This window comes from Rhinopithecus bieti, unplaced genomic scaffold (genome assembly GCF_001698545.2).
Source record: "Rhinopithecus bieti isolate Rb0 unplaced genomic scaffold, ASM169854v2 scaffold_1918, whole genome shotgun sequence".
Classification (NCBI taxonomy): Eukaryota; Metazoa; Chordata; class Mammalia; order Primates; family Cercopithecidae; genus Rhinopithecus; species Rhinopithecus bieti.
The window spans coordinates 1635996-1659753 of record NW_016803680.1 but is presented as its reverse complement, the minus strand read 5'-3'; the positions used below and the strand labels follow the sequence as shown (position 1 = coordinate 1659753).

The window sequence follows — 23758 nt, the reverse complement described above, 5'->3', positions numbered from 1 at the left end:
TTTTATTCTCTATAGACCTTTCTAAATTGGCTATTTTAAATTTTGTCATCTTGAAAAAGAAATGACAGGCCGGGCATGGTGGCTCATGTCTGTAATCCCAGCACTTTGGGAGGACTAGGTGGGTGAATCACTTGAGTCAGGAGTTCGAGACCAGCCTGGCCAACGTGGCGAAGCCCCATCTCTACTAAAAATACAAAGATTAGCTGGGTGTGGTTGTGCACACCTGTAGTCCCAGCTATTTGGGAGGCTGAGTCAGGCTCTGTCTCAAATAAATAAATAAATAAATAAAATTAGCCAATTGCTCTACTATCTTTTTTTTTTTTCCTGGTCCAGGATGCAATCTAGGATTACATGTTGCATTTTGTTCTTATAGCTCCTTTGTCTCTTTAATGTGAAAAAGTTTCCAATTTGGGAGGTTAATTCTGATTTACGGTATATACAGTGAAATTCACCTTTTTTAGCATACGGTTCTCAGTTTTGATAAACATATGCATTTGTGTAGGCACCATCACAATCAGTATATAGGACAGTTCCACACCATCCAAGAAAATGTCCTCAGGCCCTTTGTAGTCAGTTGCATTCTCTACTCCAAGTCTCCAGTAACTACCAAGGTATTTTCTGCTCACTCCTGTAATTTTGCCTTTTCCACAATAGTATAAATATAAAACTATGGAGTATGAAACCTTCCAAATCTTGCCTCTTTCAGCACAATGCATTAGGAATTCATTCAGAGATTAAGGACTGGGGTAAGGAAAAGGTGGACTTGAGGGATGACACCCAGGAGTCTGGCTTGAGCTATCCGGTGGTCCATGGTACCATTTCTTGACACAGAGATTACGAGAGGAGAGTCAAATGTAACCAATTGTCCCCTCCTCTGCCCCTGCCAGAATTTTCTGAAAAAGAGCAATGATCAGATTGCACAGATTGTCCAGCTGGTGCGAGGGAAGCTGAGCAGTGGAGCTCGACTCACGCTCGGGGCCCTCACGGTCATCGATGTCCACGGTAAGCCAGTGGGCTTCCCCTGTCATTACTGACTGTCCAGGAGAAGCAGTCTAGTCTTGCTCATCTCAGTTCTCCTGGATGGAATAATTCAGGGTTTCCTTCCTCATTAGGGAGAGCTTTCTCCAACTTAGAGTAAGATGGAGGAGGAAGGAGAGAAGCCAATGCCGAAGGGCTCTCCACCTGTGTTTCCTCTCCCACCCCCAAACTGATTTCCAGGAGCCCTCCAAGCAGGGCCTGTACTGAGACAATGATGGCCAAAGTCATTTCTGAGCTTCACGAACGTGGAATCATTTCCTTGGCTAACTGTAGCTAATATTTTTGCATCCTTCCTAGGTGCCAGGCTTTGTGCTAAGTGGTCATAGACATTTCACAGATTCAGAACCTGGGGCTTAGAGAGGTAACTAACTTGCTGAGAGGTACACAGCTATAATAGCAAGCAAGAGAAGCGCCTATGTCTGTCTGCTTCCAAGCCTAAGGGACTGGAAATGGGCAATGTTGCAAGCAGTGGGTGGTGAGACAGGATGCCTTCCAGCTCCTCCTTTAAAAAAAAAAGAGGAGGAGGAAGAGGAGGAGGAGGAGGAGGAAAAACTGGGGTCTTTATATAAAACAAACCACCCCCACACCCTCTCTCCATCGCCAAGGAAACTAGGGCTGGACCAGGCTGGTTGCTTGGGAACAGAGTCTCTTGCTCACACACCCAGCTTCCTACTGGCATTTCATGGCATCTCATTCCCCTCAGGTTAATGCTCACTTCAATCTGATTTCATTAGTTAGACCAGCATAACATCAAGGAGAGAGAAGGGAAAATGTGCTCTTCATACAGCTACATGCTCAGCTGTTAGGAATAATTGGTGCAGATGTGGTTATACTGTCCAGGGTACCCGAGTGTGGTTGGGTTCACAAACACAAGCATGCATGTAGGCACACACGCACGTACCCACACACATATACACTCACACACACATGCAAGCGCACATACACACACTGCATGGTGAAGGCATCCCCAGCTCAATCCCTTGAAATTCGCTTTCCTCTTGGATCCCTCAGGCATACCATACTCCTGCCCTATACCCTCTTCCTTGGGAGAACGTATCAGGTGGTTCCCCTGTATATTTCCCCAAGAGCCAGGAGGAGAATTAAATTCCTTGGGAGGGAAGAAAAAGCTGTGGATATAATCGTCTTCAAGGACTCTTCCCTGCAGGGTTTTGGATTTTACTGTAATAAAGAAGACTGTCACAGAGAGGCAGGAAAGGTTCAATGGAAGCAACCCTTTGAAAAGTCCCTTAGGCTTAGAAGCAGACAGACACAGGCGCTTCTGTTGCTTGCTATTATAGCTGTGTGCCTCTCAGCAAGTTAGTTACCTCTCTAAGCCCCAGGTTCTGAATATTTGAGTCTGCTGTACTAGCTCTGAGATCTCCATAGCTTTCCACCTGAGTTACCAAAAACATAATGAATGATTCTCATCAGCCTAGATCCACTCTTCAACTTCAAGACCCCTGTCACTTGGATAAAATTAAATCAGGGCTTACAGTCCCATGAGAGAAAAGAGAAACGCTAGAAATGTATATCTTCCAGCTGGTTTCTCAGGCCTCCAGATGGAAAGGATATATCTAACCATGGATTCTCGGGCTTCCTTCCCCTTCTATATAAGGCCACGCTGATTGCATTCTCCTAGGATATCCTAGGGGCCTGAAATGGGAACAAAAGGGTTATATTGGAAATAGGATGGCATTTGGAGTCAGTATGCATTGCAAAGCCCTCTGGCTCAGACTTCCAAGAATTTGGGGATGATAACAGTAGCTAATACCTGTATAACATTTTCATACGCCAAGAATAGCTGTCTCTATTGTGTCTAGATGTAGGCATGTACGTATGTGCATATATATTCATTTAATCCTCATGATAACCCCATAATGTAGGTACTATATTATCCCTATTTTACAGATTACACAACTGAAGAACAGAGAGGTTGAGGAACTTACCCAAAGTCACACAGCTAGGTTGTGGTGGAACCAGAATTTGAACCCAGGCAGTCTGATTTCAGAGCACGCACCTTTAATACCTCTGCTGTGCTGTCTGAGAGAAGATAGTGAAGCAGATTCTCTGCCTGGTTTTGGGAGAAAGCAAATACCAGCTTCTAACAGATATTGCTGCGTGCAGGGTGGGGGTGGGCAAGGAGGCTTGTGAAATCTAAAATTGTCTGGGTCGGGCGCGGTGGCTCACGCCTGTAATCTCAGCACTTTGGGAGGCCAAGGTGGGCGGATCACTTGAGGTCAGAAGTTGGAGACCAGCCTGGCCAACATGTTGAAACACCATCTCTACTAAAAATACAAAATATTAGCCAGGTGTGGTGGCTTGCACCTATAATCCCACCTATTTGCGAGGCTGAGGCAGGAGAATCGCTTGAACCCAGGAGGCGGAGGTTGCAATGAGCTGAGATGACGCCGTTGCACTCCAGAATGGGGGACAGAGCAAGGCTCCATCTCAAAAAATAAATAAATAAAATAAAATTGTTTGGAGAAGGGGGGACCTTGATAACATCCACTTCTAACTGAAGAGCTTACGAAGATGGAGAGTTCTGTTCTGATGGCTCTGTGTGTGTGTTTCTGCATCTGTGTCCCAATAGCCCGTGACGTGGTGGCCAAGTTAATTGAGGACAGGGTCTCTGATCTGAATGATTTCCAATGGATCTCACAGCTGCGCTACTACTGGGTGGCCCAGGATGTACAGGTGCAGATTATCACCACAGAAGCTTTGTATGGCTATGAGTACCTGGGAAACTCCCCTCGGCTGGTGATCACACCCCTCACAGACCGCTGCTACAGGTACACTCTGGAGCTCCTAGATCTGACGGGTGAATGGAGAACTCCAGGGGAAGAAGACTCTGGGGAGGAAAGTTAGGGATGTCTTGGGTTACCTTTACCCTTCACACTTCAGATTATTAGATTCTCCATAGTCCCAAAGACGGGCATGCAAACTAGGTCTTCAGGCTAGAAATGAGAACCCAGTAATAGTTCTAGTGCAAATCAATATATTTGAACCAACAAGTGGAATATTGGTGCACGTCTATGAACATGACACAGGACTTGACGTAGAGGGCTCTCCAATGGCAGGAATCAAGATGGTGCTTGGAGATCCTATGGCTATAACATAGACAAGAAGTGAGGTCAAGAACATAGCCAAGGGGTCTCTATGCTCTGCCAGCCAGTCTCATGAAAAGATCTGGCCATTCTGTGCTCAGCAAAGTGCTCTGACATTTTCTGTGGAACTCAGCCTTTGAGATCGGGATTTTGTGAACTTGTCGGTTTTGTGATGTTTAGATGTTCTTTGCTTTTATATATTTCCTTACAGTGGGAGTTTTTTAGATTGCAAAAATAATGCTTGGGAATGTTTTCTCCCTTCAAAATCCTCAACCACTTGTTTTTTTATGGTCATGATTTTTGCTCTTCATTCATGTATTTATTTCACTCATTGTTCAACAACCATTTTTTGAAGTTTCCTGTGCACCATGCATGACCTCAAGAAACCCTAAATCTAACTGGGGGTTCAGGAGAGACATATTGAAATGATTACAAGATAGAGTGCTAAATGAAAAACATAGAGACTCATACCAAGGGCCATGGAACCACAGTTATTACATCATTCATTTCTAACATATATCTTGCACCTATTACATGCCAGGAACTGTATTAATTTACTGAGGTTATGAAATGGAATCAAATATGACTCCTGGACTTAAGAGTTCATAGTCTAGCTGGGCATGGTGGCTCACACCTGTAATCTCAGCACTTTGGGAGGCCAAAGTGGGTGGATCACTTGATCCCAGAAGCTTGAAACCAACCCGCCTGGGCAACATGACAAAATCCCATCTCTACAAAAAATACGAAAATCAACCAGGTGTGGTGGTGTGTGCCTGTAAGTCCCAGCTACTTGGGAGGCTGAGATGGGAGGATCACTTGGGTCCAGGAGGTCAAGGCTGCAGTGAACTGTGACCATGCCTCTGCACTCCATCCTGGCCAACAGAGTGAGAACCTGTCTCGAAAGAAAAAAATAATTCATAATCTAGTTGGATAAATATATTTATTTTCACCATTCCATTAGCACTGGTGATCTTTGGAAAGTGGAGGTTATGAGTATTTTCACTTTTATTTTATATATATATGCACATATTCATTTATTCATTCAAACACATATTTATGGGTGCCACTCATGTGCTGGGCTCTGAGGTTATAATGCCGAGTAAAATAGAAATTTTTACAGTGATGTTGTATTGCTCATATAATCGGGAAAATTTTTAACTATTTGGTTGGTGCAAAAGTCATTGCAGCTTTTAGCATTACTTTCAATGGCAAAAACTGTCACTTTAAAGTCACTTTAGCACTAACCTAAATATTTGTATGAGTCAAAATAAATAAAAAGCCAGTTTCTTTCCTGGGTCTTAGACCTCAAGCACTGAAGTCCTATTTTCTTCCCATAGGACACTGATGGGAGCTTTGAAGCTGAACCTTGGGGGTGCTCCAGAGGGTCCAGCTGGGACTGGCAAGACAGAAACCACCAAAGATTTGGCCAAAGCCTTGGCTAAGCAGGTAAGGAAATGCCATCTATCCCCTCCGTCTCTTCCAGGCCCTCTCTGCACCCCTATTCTGGGAAGTAAGCATGAACTTTAAGATAGTTTAGCATTAACAGGCAGCGTGGACCCCAGCTCCTTCAGGCAGAGCAAGGAGAGAGGAGCCCACTACTGTTGAATGGTGCAGGGTAATTCAGATGGGATGCAATCCACCCTGAATGATACCCACATCCTCCCTCTTTCTAGTGTGTGGTCTTCAACTGCTCCGATGGTTTGGATTACAAAGCTATGGGGAAGTTCTTCAAGGGGCTGGCACAGGCTGGAGCATGGGCGTGCTTTGATGAATTCAACAGGATCGAGGTAACTCTGCCTCTAGGATGCAAAACAAAGAAGCTGTGCATGGAGGGGACTTTTTCTTGGCTCTGCACCCCTTAATAACAGGGCCTTATGTCTCTTGTATGGCAGACATGAGAACCTCCAAAGCAGGTACTTAGTGAATTAAACAGAAGGAGTCTCAAGGAGAGAGATGCATGTTTTATACACATATTCCCCATCTCTCCATCATATTAGTTCGTTCACTTGCCCATTCCAAACTATTGAGCAGCTACTATACATCAGATATTCCGCATAAGTTCATGCTACAAAGATGAGCATGAAATGATTGTATAGCAAGGCACAGAGGCTCACACCTGTAATCCCAACACTTTGGGAGGTCAAGGTGGGAGGATCACTTGAGCCCAGGAGTCTGAGACCAGTCTGGGCAACACAGTTGAGACCCTGTCTCTACAAAACTAAAATAGCCTCAGTTATTCAGGAGGCTGAGGCAGGAGGATTGCTTGAGCCCAGGAGTTCGAGGCTGAAGTGAGCTTTGATGCAGCCACTGCATTCCAGCCTGGGTGAGAGTGAGACTTTGTCTCTTAAAAAAATTTTTTGACGGGGGGGGGGGCCCAAACCTGAAATCCCACCCTTTGGGGGGGCCAAGGGAGGTGCATCACCTGAGGTCAGGAGTTCAAGACCAGCCTGGCCAACATGGTGAAACCCTGTCTCTACTAAAAATATAAAAAGCAGCTGGGTGTGGTGGTGAGTGCCTGTAATCCCAGCTACTCGGGAGGCTGAAGCAGGAGAATGGCTTGAACCCGGGAGGCGGAGGTTGCAGTGAGCTGAGATCTCACCATTGCATACCAACCTGGAAGTGAAACTCTGTCTCAAAAAAAAAAAAAAAAAGGGTCTTGCTGTCTAGACTGTTCAATCTAGTAAAGGGAAATAAACATTTAATGAAACAAATACCAACATGATAAAATTCTATAGCAGAAGTACAAAAGATGCATCCCAAGAGTGTATAATTCTGTTTGGATGATGAATGAAGATCAGGAAATATAAAAATCCCTGATCTTTGAACCAATATGAATTGATAAACACAGAATACCTACTGTATGTCAAGTACCATGTTAGGTGTTGAAACAAAGACAAAATACTATGGAAACTATTAACGCACACGCACACGCACACACGCGCAAACCTATGTTCTTTTTTCTTACCAAAACCCCAAATCATGCTCCTAATTTTGAATGTGCAGGTGTGGTTGGTTTCCGGGTGATTGGGTTCTTTCTTTGCTATGTGGGAGGACTCTGGTAGAGTAGGGTGGTTGTCAGACAGAAGCAGGAGCTCCTATCAGCCGGGCATTCTCACCCCAGGTGGAAGTGCTGTCTGTGGTCGCTCAGCAGATCCTCAGCATCCAACAAGCCATCATTCGGAAGCTAAAGACATTCATCTTTGAAGGCACTGAGCTCTCTCTGAACCCAACCTGCGCTGTTTTCATCACCATGAACCCCGGCTATGCTGGCAGGGCCGAACTGCCTGACAACCTCAAGGTAAATGCCAGCAGATATACATGTGGGGTGTGCTTTTTAGAATAGAAACCTCTGGGCTGGGTACTGTGGCTCATGCCTGTAATCCCAGCACTTTGGGAGGCCGAGGCAGGCAGATCACCTGAGGTCAGGAGTTCGAGACCACCTGGCCAACGTGGTGAAACCCCATCTCTACTAAAAATACAAAAATTAGCCAGACATGGTGGCCAGTGCCTATAATCCCACTCAGCTACTCAGGAGGCTGAGGCAGAAGAATCGCTTGAACGTGGGAGGCGGAGGCTGCAGTGACTGGAGACAGCGCCATTGCACTCCCCAGCCTGGGAGGCAAGAGTGAAACTCCACCTCAAAAAAAAAGAAAAGGAAAGAAACCTCTGGAGGTACCTACCTGGGGTAAATTTATTCCCCGTCCCCTTGGGTGGAAGTGGTAAGAGAGACCCAGCCACACCCATATCCACTGACTTTAGGACATGATCTATCCCCTGCTACTAATGCATTCTGATTGGAGCCCTGGAATCTTATTCAGATGGACCACTTCTCTCTGAGAAGAGAAAATAGTCAGGGTGATGCTTCAAGTGGCTCCTCCCCTCTAGGTCAACATAGGCCAGTGAAGGCCAAGATAGAATTTGGATCCACATTTCTCTCTCTCTCTCTTTTTTTTTTTTTTTTTTTGTGATGGAGTCTCATTCTGTCCCCCAGGCTGGAGTACAGTGGCACGATCTTGGCTCACTGCAACCTCTGCCTCCCGGGTTCAAGCGATTCTCCTGCCTCAGCTTCCTGAGTAGCTGGGACTACAGGCATGCGCCATCACACCCCGCTAATTTTCATATTTTTAGTAGAGACAGGTTTTCACCACATTGGCCAGGCTGGTCTCAAACTCCTGACCTCAGGCGATCCACCTGCCTTGGCCTCCCAAAGTACTGGGATTACATGTGTGAGCCACCAGTCCCGGCCACATTTCTCATTTTTTACTGCCCAGTAGTTGTAAGCACCCCCTGCACCCATCCCAGCCAACAGCCATATTAGATCATCACAAGCAGCTTTCATGATGCCGTGGTATAGTAGAAAGCACCTGGGCATGGTATCAGGAAGCCTGGATTCTAGCCCCGGCATTAGCTCTAACTAACTGGGTGACTCAGGCAAGTTACTTCTCCTCTAAGATCCAAGGTAATAATGCAATAGCTGGTGTATATTGAACACTTACTATGTGCCACATACTCTTGTAAGCACTTCACTTGCATTCTATCATTTTATTCTCATGATAACTCTATGAAGAGAGTAAAGTTAGTCTGTTTTGAGATGAAAGAACTGAGATCTACAAGGGTTGTATAACTTGCCCATGCTAGTCCGTAGCAAAACAGGAACTCAAACCAAGGTCTGTCTGGTTGGGCACGGTGACTCACGCCTTAATCCCAACACTTTGGGAGGCTGAGGCGGTTGGATCATCTGAGGTCAGGAGTTCAAGATCAGTCTGGCCAACATGATGAAACCCCATCTCTACTAGAAATACAAAAATTAGCTGGGCCTGGTGTTGGGCACCTGTAATCCCCTGGTGTTTGGGAGGCTAAGGCACGAGAATCGCTTGAACCCGGGAGGCGGAGGTTGCAGTGAGCCAAGATCGCGCCACTGCACTCCAGCCTGGGCGACAGAGACTCTGTCTCAAAAAAGATCTGTCAGACTTCTTCTGATATATATTGGTTCTGCATTCCTAAATGACTTCTGATGTCCATGTTGAACTCTGGGAAGCTCCAACAGTTGAGTGATGCTATGAGGTATCCTCATTTGGCATAGGAGAATGAGGTGAACCAGCACCTAGCGCCTTCCACAGAACCACTGAGGGACCGAATGTAAGTAACGACATGTACCCGCACAGGGCCAGTAGGGAGGTTGGCTGAGCCATACATTGGCCAACTGAGGATGGTCCATCTGCACTCACTTGTCCCCCAGTCCTGCTTACCTTGATTGTCCCTGGCGTGGCCTGAAGGACTGTGCTACTTCCCTTTGCTTCTGTGGATGTGCCTTCCCTCAGTATTCACTGCACATGTTCCGATTCTGATTCATTGTTTCTTTTCCAGGCCTTGTTCCGGACAGTGGCCATGATGGTGCCAGATTACGCCCTCATTGGAGAAATCTCCCTCTACTCCATGGGGTTTCTGGACTCCAGAAGGTGTGTTACATGGGTTTTCGAGTGCATTCTAAAGGACTTTAACTAGTGGCTTTTTGCGTGTGTGGCAGATTCAAGGTGGTTTGCCCATTGGAATAAAAGAGAGAAGCTTGAGAAACTTGCTTCAGCTTACTGGGTGGTCTGAGAGCACATAGCCCTGGCCTTGGTCTTGCCCCATTTCTGACGGGGAAATGGCCCAGATTCCCAGGGCAGGGCCCCGCTCTGTCTTTACATACACCTGAGTTCTATTAGAGAAAGCAGCTACTCATATCTTCCCCACCCCTCACTCTGACACATCCATACCCACATTACTCAATGGCTTAAGGCAACAAACAAACAAGGCTGGGTGCCGTAGCTCATGTCTGTAATCTCAGCACTTTGGCAGGCCAAGGCAGGAGATCACTTAAGGCCAAGAGTTTGAGACCAGCCTGGCCAACATGGGGAAACCCCATCTCTACCAAAAAATTCAAAAATTAGCCGGGCTTGGTGGCACGCACCTGTAATCCCAGCTACTCGGGAGGCTGAGGCAGGAGAATCGCTTGAACCTTGGAGACAGAGGCTGCAGTGAGCCAAGATCTCACCAGTGCACTCCAGCCTGGGTGAAAGAGTGAGACCCTGTCTCAAAAGAAAAAAAAAAAAAGCAACACTATACAACATATGCAATTATTCCAGAATTGAAGAGGAAAAATTATTAATATAACATTTATTGCCTCCAATTAAGTAGGTTATCTCTCATTCAAGTATTGTCCAGTTTCCAAGACTCACACTTATATGCAGATCAGTGTCTTCGTGTGTGTGTGTGTGTGTACACACATACATGTAATATATGTACCAAGAGTTATGAATAATCATTGCAAAATGGCTTGTGCTGCTCTCATTCCAAATTTTATCACGTCAATTGACTTTCTGTTACAATGAATGTCTTTATGGCCTGGGTGTCTTTGTTTATAATCCAAGGGGCTGCAGAAATTCTCAATAGAATTTCTTGGCCCTTCCTAGGCCAAGAGGCTGCCTCAGTCATATGACATTTAACTCATTTGTTTTCTTTTTTTTTTTTTTTTGAGATGGAGTCTCGCTCTGTCGCCCAGGCTGGAGTGCAGTGCAGTGGCCGGATCTCAGCTCACTGCAAGCTCCGCCGCCCGGGTTTACACCATTCTCCTGCCTCAGCCTCCCGAGTAGCTGGGACTACAGGCGCCCGTCACCTCGCCCGGCTAGATTTTGTATTTTTTAGTAGAGACGGGGTTTCACCAGGTTAGCCAGGATGGTCTCGATCTCCTGACCTCGTGATCCGCCCGTCTCGGCCTCCCAAAGTGCTGGGATTACAGGCTTGAGCCACCACGCCCGGCCTAACTCATTTGTTTTCTATAGTAACCAGGATTGCATCGATTTGCTCACTCAATTCATTTATTTATTTAATTAGCAAACCTTTATTGAGCCAGCAACCTTATGCCCAGCCCTGTGCTGGGTGCTGGTGAACAACGCAAAGTCTTTGTTTTTATAGGAAATCAGTTTTGTGAAGAGGATCTCTTTGAGAGAAAAGTGCATAAGTATATTAGTTAGAGTAATACTGACCCCTGAATCTCAATGGCTTAGCATAGCAAAGTTTATTTTTCACTCGCTGAAAATCCCAAATGAGTCTACGGCCATACCACACTGAACGTAGCCGATTTCGTCTGAAAATCCAAAGTGGGTGCTTGTGATCAAGGGCACTTCTCCCCCAAGGGATGGTTACTTATAGTTCATGGTTACTTATAGTTACCATGGTTACCCAGGTTACTTACAGTTCATGGCTACAGCCCATGAATGGCACAGAGGCTGTCACGGAGGAGGTTTTCGTGGGCCTGCCCTGCCATTGACATACGTCAGTCACTATCATTCACATTGCACTGGCTGGAACTCAGTAGCATGTGGCCTCCCCTGACTGCACGGCAGGCTGGGAAATGTGGTCCACCTGTGTATCCAGGAAGAATAAGAAACCCAATTCAAAATTTAATGTACTCGGCACACAACACATGTACACTTACGTGCACTGCAGTGTGTGCGTTAAGTATGCAGTGCACGTAAGCATCTGTGTGTTGTGGGCCAAGTATATTACAATTTGTACTGCCCTTCTTAAATTTAAAAAGTAAAATGGACATTGAAAAAATTATAATGCGACAGAAATGAAAAAAGTGAATTTCCCCTCAGTAACCCATAGTTCCATTCTCCAGGAATTAATATCCCTGATAGTTTGATACGTTCTTCCCTAACTTGTGTGTGTATATGTGTGTGCGTACATTTATATATACATACAGAGGTATAAAACATACAATTTCTTCCAGGCACGGTGGCTAACACCTGTAATCCCTTCACTTTGGGAGGCTGAGGTGGGCAGATCACTTGGGGTCAGGAGTTCGACACCAGCCTCACCATACAATTTATTTTAATTTAATTTTTATTTTTGTAAAGACAGAGTCTCACTCTGTCACTCAGGCTGGAGTGTAGTGATGCAATCACAGCTCACTGCAGCTTGAACTCCTAGGCTCAAGAGGTCCTCCCACCCTTAGCCTTCCAAGTAGCTGGGATGACAGGTGCCATGCTACCGTGCCCAGCTCATTTCTAAATTTTTCTGTAGAGACAGAGGCTCACTATGTTGCCCAAGCTGGTCTTGGACTCCTGGCCTCAAGCGATCCTCCTGCCTCAGCCTCCCAAAGTGCTGAGATCACAGGCATGAGCCACTGCACCTGACCAAAAACATATGATTTCATATACCATACATGTTATACATATATGTGCACATGCTTTTTTCATGCTTCCATACCTCATTATGGTAACTCTGTTAAAAGACCCTTAAAGGACAGGGCTTCTCCATCCAGTCCATGGGCAAGGCTGGTTGCTGGTGGGGCAAGAACAAGGATATTGGGAATGTCTGCTGGGCAGGACATGGTCCTCTCTGGGTGTCTGCATACATGTCTTTGCCCTCCTAGTCTTGCCCAGAAGATCGTTGCGACCTACCGCCTGTGCTCGGAACAACTGTCCTCTCAGCATCACTATGACTACGGCATGCGTGCTGTCAAGTCTGTGCTTACTGCTGCAGGAAACCTGAAGCTCAAGTATCCAGAGGAGAACGAAAGTGTCCTGTTGCTCCGGGCATTGCTTGATGTCAACCTGGCCAAGTTCTTAGCGCAAGATGTCCCTCTGTTTCAGGTATGTAGCGGTTCGGAACCTTGGCTGAGGACCAAGGCTCAATGTTGGAAGATGAAACGTTATCTTTGGTGCCTTCCCCATATCCTCTTCCATCTCCTGACATCTTCCCTTCTTTGGCCAGCATCTCTGCCACCTGATACCCTCCCTACAAATGTTAAATAATAAGTGATAGCAAACATCTCTGCCTGATTTTTAATAAAAATGGTTTCACTGATAGGATATTTGCTCTTGGGTATACGTAAGTGTTTTTATCCAATTTAATTAGTTTCCTTTTGTAATTAATTTAATCTTACTTGCCAGGCTCTGAGCTTCATAAAGACAGAAGTCATGACTATCTTGTTCATCCTAGTACAATGACTGGAAGATAATCCAGACTCATTAAATATTTGCTGACTTTTAAAATTATTTGGGGGAGAAATTATAGGGTTGTTTTGTTTTGTTTTGTTTTTTTGAGATGGAGTTTTGTTCTGTTGCCCAGGCTGGAGTGCAGTGGCACGGTCTCGACTCATTGCAATCTCTGCCTCCTGGATTCAAATGATTCTCCTGCCTCAGCCTCCTGAATAGCTGGGATTACAGGCACGTGCCACCACACTCAGCTAATTTTTGTATTTTTAGTCGAGACAGGTTTTCGCCATGTTGGCCAGGCTGGTCTCGAACTCCTGAACTCAGGTGCTCCACCCACCTCGGTCACCCAAAGTGCTGGGATTACAAGCATGAGCCATGGTGCCTGGCCAGAAATTATGTTGTATAGTGTTTTCATTTGTAATTTTGGACAAGTTTTGGTGCAAGAAAAATGAGGTCTGGAATTTTTCAAAGATTTCTGTTGTTGATACATCTCATTTTAGGAAAATGTTGAAGTCACATATCTGATACTTTATCCTTTCCACTTTCTTTTAAATTCTTTTTAACAGGGAATTATATCCGATTTATTTCCTGGAGTTCTTCTTCCAAAGCCAGACTATGAAGTTTTTCTGAAAGTGCTGAATGATAACATCAAAAAGATGAAACTGCAGCCAGTACCTTGGTTTATAGGGAAAATTATCCAGGTTGGTTCCTTAACCCATGTAAATGTGCCTGTTTTACTGTTTACTGCAGTCAGCAAACAGTAAAGACTTATAGGAGATTGGAACTGAAGTGACAGCAATCAGAGGTGCCTGTGTAGAAAGGCAAGTAAAACATTAGCTGGGCATAATGGCCCATGCCTGTAGTCCCAGCTACTTGGGAGGCTGAGGTGGGAGGATGGCTTGAGCCCAGGAGTTTGAGGCTGCAGTGGGCTATGATCATGCCACTGCATTCCAGCCTGGGTGACAGAGTGAGACCCCAACTCTTAAAAAAAAAAAGAAGAAAGAGGCCGGGCGCGGTGGCTCACGCCTGTAATCCTGGCACTTTGGGAGGCCAAGGCAGGCGGATCACGAGGTCAGGAGATTGAGACCATCCTGGCTAGCACAGTGAAACCCCATCTCTACTAAAAATACAAAAAATTAGCTGGGTTTGGTGGCGGGCACCCGTCGTCCCAGCTACTCGGGAGGCTGAGGCAGGAGAATGGCGTGAACCCGGGAGGCAGAGCTTGCAGCGAGCTGAGATTGAGCCACTACACTCCAGTCTGGGTCACAGAGTAAGACTCCAAAAAAAAAAAAAAAAAAAAAGAAGAAGAAAGAAATGGAGGGAAAACAAACAACCAAAATCAAAAAACCCACTTACTCACTCCATCAGTTTGTGTGTGTGTTAGTTTGTTTCTGAGATGGAGTCTTGCTGTGTTGCCCAGGCTGGAGTGCAGTGGCGCAACCTCAGCTCACTGCAACCTGTGCCTCCCAGATTCCAGCGATTCTTCTGCCTCAGCCTCCTGGGTAACTGGGATTACAGGTGCATGCCACCACGCCCAGCTAATTTTTGTACTTTTTTTGTAGAGACGGGGTTTCACCGTGTTGGCCAGACTGCTCTCAAACTCCTGACCTCAGGTGATCCTCCCTCCTCAGCCTCCCAAATCCCATCAGTTTTGTGCTGTGAGATTTTAGGCAAATTAGTTCACCTCTTTTACCCTCAGTCATCTGTAAACTGGAGTAATTTTGAGAGAAGAGGTGTGTAAAGCGCTACACATAGTACCTCATGCTATATCATTATCAACTCCACCATCTCCGCCATCATCGTCAGCACCATTGGCATCAGCATTTCCCAAAGTCACAACGCGAGTTACAAGTGAAGTTCACGTTAGCACCCACGTCTCCAGATTCTGAGATCACATTGCCTTGTGGTAAAAATAATCACTTTTTCCCTACTGTATTAGCAAGTGAGCTAGTTTTTGACACAACTCATTTAATCCAATTTTGAACCCTAATTTATGATTGAGATTTTGCAGAAGGACCATTCTTTAACTAGGCATGAGCTTTAATTTTCAATATTTTATTATTAAACATTTTAAACATGCAGAAAAATGGAAAGAAATGTACAGAGAACACTCATGTACTCACCACCCAGATTTTACAATAAATATTGTATACTATTTGCTTCATTATTTATCCATCCATCCATCCATCCATCTTACTTGTTGATGTATTTCAAAGTAATTTGCAGACCTACAGATGAACTTTCATGTAGCTTAGTACCAATTTACAAAACAAGGTAATGTTTTCAAAACCAAGGTGTCTGGAGCTACCTGCCCTTTTACATATTGACATCGCAATGTGAGGAGAAATGTGAGAGGCTATGAATGATTAATATCTTCCTCTCTTATTCCTTTGTTTTTTATTTTAGACAGAGTCTCCCTCCGTTACCCAGGCTGGAGTGCAGTGACGTCATCTCAGCTCACTGCAACCTCCACCTCCAGGCTCAAGTGATTCTGCTGCCTCAGCCTCTCAAGTAGCTGGAATTACAGGCATGCGCCACTATGCCCAGCTAATTTTTGTATTTTTAGAAGACATGGGGTTTCACCATGTTGGCCAGGCTGGTCTCAAACTCCTGACATCAAATGATCCACCCACCTTGACCTCCCAAAATGCTAGGATTACAGGCGTGAGCTACCAAGCCCAGCCGTCCTCTCTTATTTCTGATGCACAGTCAAGCTTTCAAACCTACCTGAATGTCAACCCTACTAAATGGTTAGAGATTTTGTTTGTCTTGTTCTCTGCTCTGTCTACAGCACCCAGAATGGTGTCTGGCACATAGTAGATGCTCAACAAATATTTGCTGAATGACATGTGTTCCTCTCTCGACCATTCCCATTGTCACTACCTTCATTTAGATGCTTCTTATTGCTTACCTCCAAGGTGAAAAATAATAAGAATTTATCTTTAAAATAAAAAGCTGCTTGTGTTCCCTTTCTCTGAGGGAGTCATAGTCTAAAGGAGGAAATTTTTTTAAGACATAAAATTCACATAAATGCAAATGACCAAAGCAGATCTCAAGAAGAAAGAAAGTTTCCAGGAGAAACACAGTTTGCTAAAATGACCGCCATTTTCTTTTTCTCTTTAAAAGTAAATGGCAATAGTGTCATGAAAATATTAGAGGCATTAAAGTCGAATAGCCCTGTCTGCAAATTCTGGCTCCATCACTGATGAACTTGGGCAAGTATTTAACCTCTCTTGGGCTCAGTCTTACCATTTGTAAAAGATGGTCAATGATATCGGAGTAGATTAAATAATTTGGGTTATCAGTTGATTCTTAACACATAGACAGGTACAGAGCAAATGGTAGTTCCCGTCCTTTAAATAATCTGAGATGCATACATATATTTATTCATCTGAAAGATACGTGAACAATAGATTACGAAAAGAACCGTAGTTCTCCAGAGGTAGAAGCGACTGTGAGAATCCTCTTCTGACTCCTCATTCCTCATTGACTTCTGAGTAACTCATAATAGGGGAGCGTTGCAATGATTGACTTCTTTTATGAATGATGTCTCCTCCCAGATCTACGAAATGATGCTGGTGAGACATGGTTACATGATTGTGGGAGACCCCATGGGCGGCAAGACCTCTGCTTATAAAGTGTTGGCTGCAGCTCTCGGCGATTTACATGCAGGTGAAGCTCACATCCCTGGCTTCCAGGGAGGACAGAACTCCTCACTCGGTTGGCTGGCTCCATGGAGATAATGCCAGGCTGCTAGTCTTGTCAGGTCTCGATCGTGATGTCCGAGCTAGAAATAGAACACGGCACACAGATGTCTGCAAGCAGAAAATAAAGGGTGGGGGTGGGGTGCTTCTATAATAACAAGGGATTTCGTGTGCATATCATTAAGGCCTGGAGGAATTTTCTCAAATGCCAAGCAGTGGTTTCTCCGAAGGTCCCCCAGTGAAAGAGAAACTCTTGTCATTGGCCTTAAAATTAGTATCAAAGCAAATCATTGCATGATTTTGCTTCTTCTATTCTTCTTTTCCTGTTCCCTTCCTTTTAGTTTTTTCCCTCCCTCCCTCCCTTCTTTCCTTCCTTTTAAAGTCAAGGATAGGAGCTCCTACTTTTGAATCAGACTCAGACTTGGGCAAATAACGAAACCTGTCTTATCCTCTGTTTTCCCAGCTGTAAAATGGGATTGTTGTGAGAATTAAGTGACAGTATGCAGGTAAATAACTGAGCACAGTGCATACTCAACAAACGGAAGCTATGTTTATTGCCAGAGAAACAATTGTGGCTTTTGTCTGTGTGAGTGTCTGTTTGTTTTGTTTTGTTTTTATAAAACACAGATCTGTAATTTTATAAAAGCATTTCCTTTTGTGCATTCATTGCTTCAAGTTTTCATTTGAAATTTTTTTTCTAATAACATTTGATGATTGGGTTTTGAGGTTATGTTTTGGGGTTATCCTAGCCTTAATAACTAATTTGGGCATCTCAAATTTAAGTAAAAATTTTAAGACAGAGTACGGAGGCTCACACCTATAATCCCGACACTTTGAGGCGCCGAGGCAGGCGGATCACTTCAGCTCAGGAGTTTGCAGCTGTAACGAGCTCTGATTGCGCACTGCACTGCAATTCCAGACTGGGCAAGTGAGACCCAGTCTCAAATAATAGAATATAATAAAATATAAAATATTTTTAGCGTTTTAATATGCCTTAAGAAACTGAGTGAAGAAAAAGGAAGCTACCACTGTGGTTGCCTCAGGATTCTGCAGAGTAGTTCTTTTTTATTTATTTAATTTTTTTAATGTTTTTTAGAGATAGGGCAGTGGTACGGCGGTCCTGGCTCACTGCAAACTCTGCCTCCTGGGCTCAAGTGATCCTCCTATCTCAGGCTCCCGGGTAGCTGGGATCATAGGCCTGTGCCACCATGCCCGCCTAATTTTTGTATTTTTTTGTAGAGATGGGGTTTTGCCATGTTGCACAGGCTCGTCTCGAACTCCTGAGCTCAAGCAATCCTCCTGCCTCAGCCTCCCAAAGTGCTGAGATTACAGGCATGAGCCACCACACCTGGCCCAGAAGTGGTTCTTTATTTAGTTCATGGCTCAAGCACTTCAACCTTTCCCTACTTTGAAGGATTCCACAAAAGTGTCATTTTTTGTTTGTTTGTTATTAAATACATATGCTGTGGCATCCATCAGTCTGTACGTTCCAGTTGAGTTTTAATACTCCAGTGGGTGTTTCTTGGGAACAAATGACATTTCCTGAGCAGTCAAGAAAGATTTCGGCGCCAAACTAGCCCTTCAGAGACAGAAGAGTAACCATCATTTTCAGAACCTTTTACCTGTCAGCTGTTTCCCGTTTCCTTATCTCAAATCAAAGCCAAGGTTCTGATCCGTTCTTTTCATTTTTAATTTCTTTCTTCAGCCTGTTTGAGTCTGAAAAGCCAAGGTTCTAAGGGTGGCTGTGAGAACAGGTACATAGAGGGCTGATAATAGGTGTCACTCTCCCTTCCTGCTTGAGTTCTGTGAGGGCAGTCAGATTTCTTTAGTCCTGGAATTTTTTTTTCTTTTTCTTTTTTTTTTTTTTTGAGACAGAGTCTCACTCTATCGCCCAGGCTGGAGTGCAGTGGCCTGGTCTCAGCTCACTGCAACCTCCACCTCCTGCCGCAGCCTCCCGAGTAGCTGGGTTTACAGGCATGTGCCACCACCCCCAGCTAATTTTTGTATTTTTAGTAGAAGGGTTTCACTATACTGGCCAGGCTGGTCTCAAACTCCTGGCCTCAAGTTATCCACCTGCCTTGGCCTGCCAAAGTGCTGGGATTACAGGTGTGAGCCACTGTGCCCAGCAAGTAGTCCTGGATCTGACTAGCACATTTGCCCTGTTTGAAATGAGGATTGGAAGAAAGTATGGTGAGAAACCAAAGGCTATAATAACCCAATAGTGTGACGCATTACCTATCCAGATGTCCCACTCTTTTTTTTTTTTTTTTTTTTTTTTTTGAGACAGGGCTTCATTCTGTTGCCCAGGCTGAAGTGCAGTGGCACAATCAGAGCTCACTGCAGCCTCCATTTCCCAGGTTCAAGTGATCCTCCCATCTCGGCCTCCCTGAGTGTTGGGATTATGGGTGTGAACTACTACTGCTCCTGGCCCCAGATCCCAATCTCTATAAAAACTAAGCACATGTTTTATAAGAAGGATTTTCCTCATATAGCATATTTATAAAAGTTGATTGGTTGTTGAGATGACATCATCTTTTATTTAATGTTCTGGTCTCACCAGAGCCTTTATAACTGGTGTTGAACCTTCTTGCCCAGCCAATCAGATGGAGGAGTTTGCTGTGGAGTACAAGATCATCAACCCCAAGGCTATCACGATGGGGCAGCTGTATGGGTGCTTTGACCAAGTGAGCCACGAGTGGACGGATGGTGTCCTTGCCAATGCTTTCCGGGAGCAAGCGTCTTCACTCTCTGATGATCGCAAGTGGATTATCTTTGATGGGCCAGTGGATGCTGTCTGGATTGAAAATATGAACACTGTTCTGGATGACAATAAAAAGGTAAGTATTGAGCCTGATATCACTTTTCCATGAGTGAGACATAAACTCTTCTATTGAAGTAAGCGACTGATCAAAACTACATAGAGACATACATGTATTGCACTAAGAGTAAATGCCCCACAGGAGAATAATAGTAATGAGTTCATGAATTATGCTCTGTTTGTACTTGTAGTTGGTAAGCTAAACATGTTTAGAGACCATGTTGAATAGTAAGCCTTAGTGCTGACATCGGTTTGGACTCCTAGCTCTGCAACTGAGCTGCGTTTTACTGAGCGAGTCGCATAACTTCTCTGAATCTCAGTTTTCTCATTTGTAGAAAGGTAGTAATAAAATGAGGTTGTTGATACTTAAATGAGATTGCACATACATAGTACCTGTGGGATATGTTTTGGTTACCTATTGCTATACAACAAACCACCCTAATACTTAATGGCTTAAAACAACCATTTCTTTTCCTCATGATTTTGTGGGCTGGGAATTTTGAAAGGGCTCAGCTGGCTGGTTGGTCTCTCTTTTGATGTCAGTTCAGGCAGCTCAGGTTAGAAAATCTGCATTCAAGATGGCATCTTCACTCAATGCCTGGTGGCACAATCACATTCGGCCCCTCTTTCTCTCTCTCTTTTTCTTTCTGTCTAAAAATAATACCTCCTCTTTCAGGCCACTTCTCATGGCTTGGGCTTTTCACTTGGTGGTGTCTTGGTAGTGGCACTACTTGTGTGGTGGGGATTTCCAAGAGTCAGGAAGTGGAAGTTTCCAAGATATTAAGGGCTATGCTTGAAAATGATAAGCATCACTTTTTCTGCATTCTGTTGGTCAAGGAAGTCGCAAGTCCTGACCAGGAAGTGGAAAAATAGACTTCACCTCTTGATGGAGGCAGACAAGTCACATTGCAAAAGTGCATATGGACTGGGCCCTGTAGGTTCACACCTGTAATCCCAGCACTTCGAGAGGCTGAGACAGGAGATTGCTTGAACCCAGGAGTTCAAGACCAGTATGAGCAACATAGTAAGCCATCTCTACAAAAAAAAAAACATTTTTTTGTAATTAACTGGGCATGGTGGTGAGTTCATGTAGTCCCAGCTACTCAGGAGGCTGAGGTGGGAGGATCACTTGAGTCTGGAAGTCAGTGCTACTGTGAGCCTTCATTGTGCCACTGTGCTCTAACCTGAGCAACAGAGAAAGACCCTGTCTCAAAAAAAAAAAAAAAAAATGGGAGCATATGGGATGGAATTTATGTAACTTGCCTATTACAACACAGCTCAATAGTAGAGTTAGGAGTCCAAACGGATGCCTACACCTTTGGAAAATACAGTAATCTTTGGAAAAATACCACCAATCTTTGGAAAAATACCATCAATCTTTGGAAAAATAAGTAGAGTGGTACCACAATAAGTATAGCACCATGGTACGTATGGTGGCTAAAAGAGCTTGGACTCTGGAGCCAGACAGCCTGGATTCAAATCCTGGCCTTGCCACTTTCCCACTATGTAACCTCAGACAAGCTATTTAGTCTGTTGAGGCCCCAATTTCATCATCTGTAAAGTAGGGACAATAGTGTCTACCTTACTGTTAGGATAAGGTAGAAGATGAGATAAGTTACTATTTATACACCTCTTCTGATAGTGCCTGGCATATAGCAAGTGCTATATAACTGTTTAAAATAAAATTTATCATCATTTCAAGGAAGAATTCCTTTACTGGATATACATCATTATCAAATCAAAATATGTTTTCTAACTGTGTTTAAATGTCACAAGACTAAGAGTGAGTCATGTTCAACAACGAAAGGGCTAATTATCCAAATTATACACATCCACTAATTATAGCATGTGCATAATTTTGATTATATAACATTCAAAAATGGAAATGTTTTATTACATGATATGGACTATATTATATAAACTAATTGTACAGATGTATCGGTTGGTCTTGAGATTAGAAGTATCAAGATAGTCACAATCAGTGAATTTCCTAATGGTTTTCCTCTGCTCTGGGTGTAAATGAAACTACAGTCACAGGTGTGGGTCTGTTTTCGTTTTCTTGATATTCAGAGATGACGCGGTTGGTGGTGTCAGCCTTATAACGGCTGTGATCTTCCTGGGGATGCAGGCAGTGACCTGTTTCAAGCTGTGTTTGATGCAGGCCAAGTAAGGTGCAGGGAAGTTTTTAATCACAAATTAGGATGAGCACAATGAATCAGTGGTATTTCCTCTTCTCCCCTGGGAGAAGAGGGCCTCAGGCCTTTTCTTATAACTTAAACATCTCACTGGAATCCATTTTGGTGAGTGGGAAACAGTGCCATTGACTTAGTATATATTCCAAGGCTTTCCTGTGTAATTGCACTACTTCCTACAGGGTTTAACCTGCTACACACTAGAAATTCTGATGATTTTCTTTTCTTTTCTTTCTTTTTTTTTTTTTTTTTTTTTTTTGAGACAAAGCCTCCCTCTGTTGTCCAGGATGAAGTGCAGTGGCGCGATCTCAGTTCACTGCAACCTCCGCCTCCCTCAATTCTCCTGCCTCTGGAGTAGCTGGGATTACAGATGCGAGATTACAGATGCGTGCCACCATGCCCGGCTTTTTTTTTTTTTTTTTTTTTTTGTATATTGAAATGGGGTTTCACCATGTTGGCCAGGCTGGTCTCCAACTCCTGACCTCAAGTGATCTGCCTTCCTCGGCCTCCCAAAGTGCTGTGCTGGGAACATAGGCATGAGCCACCGTGCCTGGCCTCTTTCATTCTATTCTAAAAAAGATTTATGGGCCAGGCTTATGCTTGTGATCCTAGCACTTTGGGAGGCGGAGACAGGAGGATTGCTTGAGCCCAGGAGTTTAAGATCAGCTTGGGCAACATAGGGAGATCTTGTCTCTACAAAAAATTTTAAAAATATATTATGGTATCACTGATTTAATCTAAAATGGAAAAACAAAAAATAAAAAACTAGCCATATGTGGAGGTACACACCTGTAATCCCAGCTACTCAGGAGGCTGAGGTGGGAGGATCGCTTGAGCCCCGAAGGTCGAGGATGGAGTGACTGTGATTGTGTCATTGTATTTCAGTTTGGGTAACAGAGCGATACCCTGTCTCAAAACAAATAAAATTAAAATAAAAGGATTTATAGAAAGGCTTTTGCCCCGCCTGCTATGGATTAGTCCATGCGGGTGTTCAAATTCGGGTCTTTTGTGAAAGACTTGAGCAAATAAAAATAGGATGTGGCTGTGCAGTTAAGTTCAATGTTAAAAATTGAGAAAGGGACCAGGAAACTTGGTGAGGTCTGATAACTTCTCGATTCTTCATCTGAGATTGCATCTAAGGTCAGTGATTTCCTGGCCTTCCCATTAAAATTGCAGCTCACTCAACCCTGACTGAGGGTTCTCCAACCCCCTCTTCTACTTAATTTTTCTCCAGAGCACTTTTCACCATTTTGAACACTATATATTTTGCTTATTGTCTGTCATCTCCCAGAAGAATGTAAACCCCAAGAGGATAGGAAATTTTGTCTCGTTTATTTTATGCACCTAGAACAGTGCCTGGGACATAGTAAGTGCTCAAGAAATATTTATGGAATGAATCAAACCATCTTTGTCTGACTGTAGACCTTTTACTTTCAGATGGAATTTAAGCTCTTCCCTTGTCCATTACCCTCTGCTTTGCACTTTTAGCTGTGTCTCATGAGTGGAGAAATTATCCAGATGAACTCCAAGATGAGCCTGATCTTCGAGCCGGCCGACCTTGAGCAAGCCTCTCCGGCCACTGTGAGCAGGTGAGGCAGCCCTCAGTGGCACTCCAGGGGACAGTGTGGCTCCACTTACCCTAAGCAGAAGAGAAAGCTCTCAAATTTCACAAATGTGATGAAGCCCTCACAGATCATCTGTATAATTATTATTTTTCTTTCCAATTTTTATTTTAGGTTCCAGGGGTATACGCACAGCTTTGTTACATGAGTAAATTGTATGGCATGGGGGTTTGGGGTACAGATTGTTTTGTCACCCAGTTCATCAGGTAGTTTTTCCATCCTCACCCTCCTCTACCCTCCACCCTCAGGTAGGCTCCCATATCTATCATTCCCTTCTTTTTTTTTTTTTTTTT

At 44.2% G+C, this 23758-nt stretch overlaps 1 protein-coding gene across 1 annotated transcript in view; it reads left to right on the top strand.

The window, feature by feature from the left end:
- Positions 1-23758, top strand: part of DNAH3 (dynein axonemal heavy chain 3) — a 215466-nt gene that overhangs the window by 98059 nt on the left and 93649 nt on the right. The window contains 11 exon segments of the mRNA XM_017850181.1: positions 888-1002; positions 3629-3827; positions 5480-5588; positions 5816-5929; positions 7264-7440; positions 9510-9601; positions 12565-12784; positions 13696-13830; positions 16690-16801; positions 19429-19670; positions 23332-23432. Coding sequence (XP_017705670.1) covers positions 888-1002; positions 3629-3827; positions 5480-5588; positions 5816-5929; positions 7264-7440; positions 9510-9601; positions 12565-12784; positions 13696-13830; positions 16690-16801; positions 19429-19670; positions 23332-23432 — 1616 coding nt within the window.